Raw genomic sequence first — 8,213 nt, 5'->3', positions numbered from 1 at the left:
ACGACCGACCATTGTAAGCGCTGACTAAATTTGACTAATCAGAGGCCTGGAAAATAGTCGGTGACAATGAAATTGTTGGTGAAAGTGATATTAGTCGGTGAAAACCACCGACTAATTGTTTCATGAAACGCCCCCCCCCCCTCATGGCAACACTTGCTTGAGGAGAAAGAATAACAACGGCCAATCGTGAATACAAAATGTAAAATGTAGAGTTGGAGATTTCTAAGCAGAACTAGTAGGAAATGAACACAATCTTTGAAAACAATGTGCATGTTCAACAAACTTTTTTCTTCAATAAAATAAAACAAAACTATGGCTTTACAGGCACACAATGATTATCTGTAAGGATATTAATGAGAAAATGAGATGAATGAGAAAAATAATGAGAATGATAATAAGATAAAACTGCTGTCAAATCGGCAAATGAATATGAGTATAAAGGTGCTGCAGACCGGAAAAAATGCCGTTTCATTATACTCATTTTGGGATCTGCAACGATTTCGAACTGGCATGCATGGGATTTTATCATTGAAGTAAGTTCATGCTTTTTTTATTCAGGGAATTAATTTGACCTTTTCGTCTTCCTTGATGTTTGTGAAACAGGAAAATATGGAGCCTTACAGCAATAGATACAAAAGCATGAACACAAATTGAGCCCCTTGATGGGTAGATAACTCTCAGTCGAAAGCGTGCCTTTCGGTCGACCCAGGCTGAAACGAATAATCATATTAGTTGGAAGATTCTCTGTAACTCAAGTTCAAATGAACTTGTAAATTTATTACCCCACATATAGCAAGTCTGATTTTCTACTCAGTCAATTTCTAGCAAAACGAGTGAACTCTTGCGGCCTTGGGCTCCACATACATCGCCGGCCTCCTCCGCACCTTTGTCGTCCTTGCCCACTACCTGTAACTTGCGCTCCAGGTCGGCGTATTCAGAGTCCATCTTTTCGAAACGTTCCTCGATGTTCGTGTTGACCGAGTTCAGCTGCTGGATGAAGCTCTGGAGCTCTGTTTTGACTCCGACTATTTGCTTCATTCTCTTCCCGATATCCACGCTGTCTTTGCCCCAATTGTCCAATCGTGATCGAATGCTTGTGTTGATCATGTTCATCTGTTCCACCGTTGTCCGCAACTCAAAGTTCTCCCTCTTGATCCTGTACAGCTCTGCTTCGTAATCCTTAAGACTTGCGGATATCATTTGGTTGCTAGCTTCCGCGTCGGACGCCCGCTTCGCGAATGCTTCTTTGCCAGCTTCCAGGTGCACATTCTTCTGCATGAGTTGGGCGTTGTCCGATTCCAGATGGCGTACAGCGTCTTCTAGGGCACCTATCTTTGATCTGATCTGAAGCACTTCACCAGAGAGTTCCCCGTTCATCCTGCGAGTTGCTTTGAGTTCAGACTCCATCTTTCGGTTCTCGCGTTCCGCCCTCTGCCTGGCATCTGAATTTGCCTGATTTTCGCCGCAGAGTTGATTCGTCTCGATGGTCATATCTCCGATCTGCCCTCGTAGGACCCCCAGTTGCACCTCACTTTCAGCACTGATTTTCGATAACTTTGCTGATTTGGTGCTCACTTCCAAGTGAGACTTCTCCAGTTTTCCAAACTCCTCACTCAACCTTTGCTTCTCTCTCGTCAAATTTTCCAGTTTCTTATGCACTTCTGCAAGCTCCCTCTCGGCTCTCCGGCGATCTACGTCAAGTTTGGTCAACTCATCATTCGCTGCATCCAGTTTCTCTCCGACAAACAGCTTTTCTTTGCTCATTTCTGCCAGCTTCTTCTCCAATAGTGCATTCACTTTATCAAGATTTTTTATTTCTCGTCTGTACTCTTCACAAGCAAGGTCTGTTTGCTCCATGTGATTCTTCGTATCTTTTGCCTCCCGATTCAGCTTCCCCATGTGAAGTCGAAGGTTGGTGTTTTCTTCTGCTAATTTGGAAATCTGTTCTTCTACGTCTGAGTACACATTCCTCAGTCTCCCAATCTCGGATTTCAGAGCACGGCTCCTCTGTCGCATGCCAACTCCAGGTTCGTTGGCCTCCTCAACAATTGCAGTTTCTGACTCGCTGCTAGTGACGCTCGATAGGCTATTGATGCTTGTTGAACTGATCGTGCACTTTGCAATGAAAGTTGTCGATGTTGCTTCATTTTTCCTTGTGCCGACGAGCTCTTCTTCGATATTGTCACCGATTCTGTTCACAGTGTTAGTCGACCCGTCCCGATTTTTGGTTTTACTACCGACTATTTCGGCAAGCTCTTTCATCACTGCCAGCTTTGCGGCCGTCTCCTCTTCGAATCGCTTTTCCAGCTCCTGCTGCTGCTCCTGCATTTCACGCATTTCCGATTCCAAGGCGAAGATCTCTCCCTGGAGCAGACGATTCTCGTCCCGTAGCTCCCTGAGCAGCTTCTCCTCCACAGTCATGCCAGTAAATCGCTTCTCCGTCTGTTCACTCCTGTCAAACTTCTCCACCAACTCTTTTATGAGCTCTGTTTGTCCTCCTTTATCCCTCTTCTCTACACGCCTTTCTTTGATCTGGGTCCCCACGGTGCGCAAACCTGATGCCTTTCTTGTGGATTTGGCAGTCTGGCCATCCTCCTTCTTTGGCTTATCATTCTGCTTGTCCTTCTTCTCACCATCCTTATCCTTGAAGGCCTCTGCCACCCACTTTTCAATCATTGCCTCGTCATCGACATCGACGTTCCTCGCCTCGTCACCGTCCTCGTCGATGCTTGCGCTGAGCTCGACCACCGATTGGAACTGATCGATGAGGCGGTCCAGAGTGGCATTGACATGGCTTGAGATCTTTTCGTAAGAATGACCGTCTTGTTGATCACCAGGTTGTCTCCTGTTTTTACGACGTTTGCTCTGCTTGAGGATAGCCTCACACAGCCGGGCAATGATGTCACTGAATGATCCTTCGATGTCGGCCATCTCTGTGAGAATGTCGGGTCTGGATGATCCAAGAAGAACAGGCAGAAAGAAAGAAAAACAAAACGAACAATGGCTGACTTCGATACGATTATGTTAGATACCGCGTTAGCATTTTATATGAACATTCATACATGTAAAATCTTAGTGACCGAGGATCTGAATAGTATTATGATTAAGGCGAATCTGAATTCCAAGGGATTCCATGGATGGGAAAATGCTTAAATTGGTCAGAATCGTAGTTACGTTATTCAGTACTGCGTTTGACTACGATTTAAAGTCGATTCGGCTTTTATTCTGACAACATAACATAACATTCCGATTGTTAGTATTCTTATCATTATTTAGAACCTAAATCAGGAGGATAATGGTTGTTTAGATTTCCATATGATATATTCACCCTAGGAATATCGAGTAATATGCGCCGGGCTTTACAATGCAGTGGAGGCAAATCAAGACATTACCTATGAAGTTTGTTTTTGTATCACGTTTGGTACGTTGACCCCGACAGGGCGTGTCAAAGACCGACCAAGCAAGTTGCTGACCCCGCCCGTTCTATGTCATCAGACTCGTCGTATTCATAACTGCCAACATTTACAAAATGCGTATGAGGCAAGACATTCGTGAACACGAGCGAGACATAACATTCTAGAACTTGATAACATGTCTTACCTGTCATCATTACGAGCGGCATGCTTTTTGGCTCGAGACATGCGACTTGGTGCTATGTCAGGTTCATCGTCTCTGCAAATACTCCGAGCTTTTCCCCTAGAGGAATAGTAATGAGGAATGAATTAAATGGAAATTCTAACGTGAAATATTATACAACCACCGAACGTTTATCAAACATAATTAGATATTGGAAATCGCACATGATTCTTAGGGGTCCATTTGTGTGAGTAAAATGCAATAACTTAACTTAATCAATGATGTCTATTCGGGTCTATTAGAAATGCTTCATTTCATTTTCAAGTCTTGACTTTTTCAATTGCAACATACTCCCCAAGAGCTGCATTTTCCAATCACGCACGAAAGAAAAGTCTCTCTCAACGAATTAAATAATGAGGGATCACCCTTCTTTGACTATGATTAATCAATACTGAGGTGAGCAATGATCTGTAAATATCAATTTATTTCGGCTCAACAATATTTATCAACTGAAGGCAGGTAGAAGTTCTTCTCTCTTTACTTCAAGCCGAAAGATGGGACTTCACGATTCCTTTAAATCACAGGCAAACACAGGGGCCGAAAGGCTGCCCCCTTCCACCGGGGAAAGGTTCTCATACACCGAATAGAGACATCAGGGGAAGATGATGCCCACCCCTCCCCTCCCCTCCTACTTTTCCATTCTTCCCCCCTGAGCGAATCTGGGAGGGGCGGCGGGATTTTGGCAATATCCAATTATGGGGTAAATATAATCGGGGGGGGGTTGGGATATATAAACGAGCGTTGAAGTTCAATTTATGATACAAGTATTCGAATATTGCCTCACCTTCTTTGACCGCCATTGTTGTCTTTCTTGGTGGATGTGCCCCTAGCTGTTTTGCGCGAGCGTCGTTTTTCCTGAAGCACGCAATCGTAACTACGTTGAAGAACATCGTCTGGAATGCCGTCCCTGTCTGTGACTGTGCCATCGAGCGTGATGTAGATCTAGCAGTGTGGAGACGAGGGTAATAATCAACACATGCGGCTTCATAATGGATGATACTTGAAACTTCTATTTATGACTATAAACTATGACAATAAATCAAAAGTGAAGAAAACGATAAGGACATATATTGTATAAAAAAAATACTGATGGAACAGGGAGAGAAAGGGTAAATTTATTAAAATAGGAGAAAGGTTTTTAGCGATTACTGTAATAAGAGAGAGAGAGAGAGAGAGAGGGGGAGGGATGGAGGAGTGAGGAGAGATGTAAAATAGAAAAGAGGTACATGTATAGAGAGAAAGAGGGACAGATATATAGAGAGAAGGAGATAGAGAAGAGAAGGAGAGAGAGAGAGAGAGAGAGAGAACGGCGCCACAATATTTTGATAAGAAGTGAGAGGAAGATTGTCGGACAATATTATTCGACGGCAGGAAATTTTCAAAAAAAGCCAGTCATAAAGGAAGAAAAGAAGAAGTAGAATTTTTTTTAAATACAAACTTTGTTGTAGACGTAATAAAACGAGCCTGATATGTACAAGTTACTAGAAGTAACCTTGTAACAATGCATTATAACTTTTTGTTTATTAAATTGTTACCTATACCATGCATTTTAGCTTTTTGTTTATTATTGTTCACTACAGGTTCTGTGTGTATTAGCTCAGTTATGTGGGGGGGGGGGGGGGACTAGATCGTACACAAAGAGAGTAAATTTATCATTTAATTTTTTTTTTTTTTTTAAGTCTCTGAATCAGGTAAACTAGCAAAATTAATGTGAGTGAAATAAATCCTGCTTCCATTGATTTGTTTGTGTTCATTATGAAGCAGTGCCGCAGAGAATTCGCGACTCGGTCCCACATAGGTTTGGAGCCATGACTGCCTAATACTTTGGTATTGTTTTTAATGTAGACTATTTAAAGTCCCCGCTTAAAGTCCTTTGTACCTGTTTCCCGTTGAGGAAGACCCTGTCCTCGTATTCGACGAGCACGACACATCGACCGTCATCGGCCTCGCACAGAGTCAGGTCGAAGCTGCCAAAGTCTTTGCTGTACGGCAAGGCCGGCGAAACGACGGCGGCGACCTCACGAGCGTCGCAACGAGGCGATGATTGAAGGGTTCCAGTGGGAGTGTCTTTTCTTCTCTCGCTTGATTTTGGAAGTGTGTAGCTGATGAGAAAGGTGTGGACAAAAGGAAGATTTTGTTTAATCGGTCATAGCTGGATGGGGAGTAGGGCTGATTCTGACATTGGCCGAGTCATTCTGCAGTTTTATCACAAGATCTCTTTACACTTTACTTCCGTATTTCATTCTTCTCGTGTTTCTTATCTAAAGACTTTTCCTGACAGTGCTACCGTTTTCTCGATAACATGTGCCCGCGCAAAGTTCTCCGCCAAGCAGAGGAAATCAAAAAGAAAAAGAAGTAGAAGAAGAAGTTGAAGACAATAGCTTTAATGGTATCTTGATTCGTATTTCGTGGGGATTGTGTCTTGGCCACAATGATTTACTCCAACTTGAGAGATTTTCACTTGGTCACAAAACTTAATCAAGGCCTAGCAAGCGAATTAGTAATTTGGGTTTTAATGCCTTTTTCATCACTTTTATCATCATCATTATCAGGAGATTTAATATCGTCATCTTCAAAATCACTAACTTCATTACAATGCCGACTCTCATGCCTTATTTTTATTATCACTGTAAGTAACCGTGATAGACCCTTTCATAATTATCACCGTCACCACCATCGTCATCCTCAATATCATCAGTCAGTCGTCACAAGTACACCACAGACTTCATCATGCAACATTATCACTTACATCACCATAATTAACACCATGACTGTCGTTTCTAAAAGCATCGTCAGCTTCATCCTAAACGCGGATGACCAACAAGTCTAAATCTACCTTAGATACTTGTAACCCTCGAGACAATGATTTTTAGAGAGGGGAGAGGGTGGTGAAGGCTACGGACGCTTAGATTTAAAGCTGTCACCTTTGCATTGGAATTTATCGAAACATATGCAGCAAAGAGAACTCACCACCTAACCATAAATATTTGTAATTAGATCTAATCATAGTCTATAGTCTAGGAGCATATAGACTCTAGTCATTTCGCCTACAAGATTTGGCGACCTTTGGTCCATTTTTTCATAATTTCTTACCCAATTTGAAAGAAAATTACGTCAACTAGGGAAACTTTAAATTCCTCTTTTCATTGGTGATATCATCAGTTTTCTAAATATTACCACCTGTTTGACAGACGGGAACTGTCCGCGAATTAAGAAGATGCGCGAACTATGGTCATACCACGGTACTTCTTGATGAAAAATCCAAGGCAAAAGTGTCTACTTCTACTTCTACGACGATACTCAGCAGGATCCTTAAGTCAGGATGTAGTGCTGAGGAATAAACTATCTAGTCTACCCAGACGTTGTACGTCCGCTTGATTTAAAACAGCAATTTTAAAGAAGTTTATAACTAGCCTACAGTTAGGTCTAGGCCTACAACAAGTAAATTTCAATAATCTTCTAACATTTATAACTTATTGTGCAGTATTATAAAGGACAAGTAGACCTATTCATGCTGTTTGTTGAATATTTTTAGTTGAATCCGAAGGCAAAGGAGAAGTCTTTATGTTTGTTAAGTGTCCGGATACCCAACCCCGTCACATGTTTTGTAAGGTGTCCGGACACTCACACACCCCTCCCCCGTCCTGTTTATAGTTGATTCTTTGAGCCTATGCTATAAATTAAAACATCCATATTTAAATCATTGCCACCCTACTTAGCCCTACCTATTGCGAGTAGGAGAGGAAAAGCCCTTCTGATCCTCCACCCGGTTTGACCGTTTCTTGGATCGCGATGGAGACGGTCTGTTTTCCTTGCTCGGTGATGCTTCATCATCCAGCTGGAATGCAGCACTTCGACATCCAAATTTACCGCTTCTCTCCGGCGAAGTTTTATCACTGTCCAGGGTTTCGCGACTTAAACGGCGTCGAATCCGTGACGGCGAAAATGGATTCTGCAATGGCATTTTTAAAGCTGTAAATCAAGCTCGATTAATAGGCAGTTTTGGGTATCTAGTTTCTTTGCTGCTAGTGCTAGCATCCTTGCTGAGAGATGCGTTGCTGTAGTAACCTGTTTCTGCGCAAGTATTTATATAAGGTGCGCATAGTTTGACGTCACAGTTATCTACGCGCTCGACGTCATTACTGGTGACACGACATTTGCTCCTGCGACAATTGCTCCGGGCTTTATTTCGTCTAAGATGTAGGGTTAGGGTTAGGGTTTCAATAGGGTTTTATGTTAGGTTTAGGGTTAGGTTTAGGGTAGGGTATAGTGTTGAATCCAGGGTTGAAGTTAGCCATTCGATTAGTGTATGAAATTTACAGCGGAGCAATTGTCGCCGGAGCAAATGTCATGGAATCCATTACTTTCTGCTCAAAATAAGACGACGCAGACGTTTAGGTTGCATGCCGCATAGAGCTGGTGAATTCATGGCAATTGCATTTAAGGGAATGAAATGAAACGTTTTTATTTTGGGTGCACGTGCTAAAAAAATTGACGTCACCATCCCCATGAAAAAAAAATCTAAAGACAGAGAGAGAGAGAGTACGAGAAGAAGAAGAATAAGAAGAAGAGAGAGA

At 42.5% G+C, this 8,213-nt stretch overlaps 1 protein-coding gene across 1 annotated transcript; it reads right to left on the bottom strand.

Moving 5' to 3' along the window:
• Window positions 1-810: 810 nt before the first annotated feature.
• On the bottom strand, window positions 811-7,600 carry LOC105436823 (myosin-10-like). Its single transcript, XM_030995447.1, has 5 exons — window positions 7,362-7,600; window positions 5,516-5,738; window positions 4,421-4,578; window positions 3,601-3,696; window positions 811-2,950 (listed from the first exon to the last, which is right to left on the bottom strand). The coding sequence occupies exons 1-5, from the start codon at window positions 7,598-7,600 to the stop codon at window positions 811-813; spliced, it is 2,856 nt and encodes a 951-aa protein (XP_030851307.1).
• Window positions 7,601-8,213: the final 613 nt, after the last annotated feature.

The sequence above is a fragment of the Strongylocentrotus purpuratus genome, unplaced genomic scaffold (assembly GCF_000002235.5).
Source record: "Strongylocentrotus purpuratus isolate Spur 01 unplaced genomic scaffold, Spur_5.0 spur5_contig_853, whole genome shotgun sequence".
NCBI lineage: Eukaryota > Metazoa > Echinodermata > Echinoidea > Camarodonta > Strongylocentrotidae > Strongylocentrotus > Strongylocentrotus purpuratus.
This window is presented reverse-complemented; position numbering and strand designations above follow the sequence as displayed.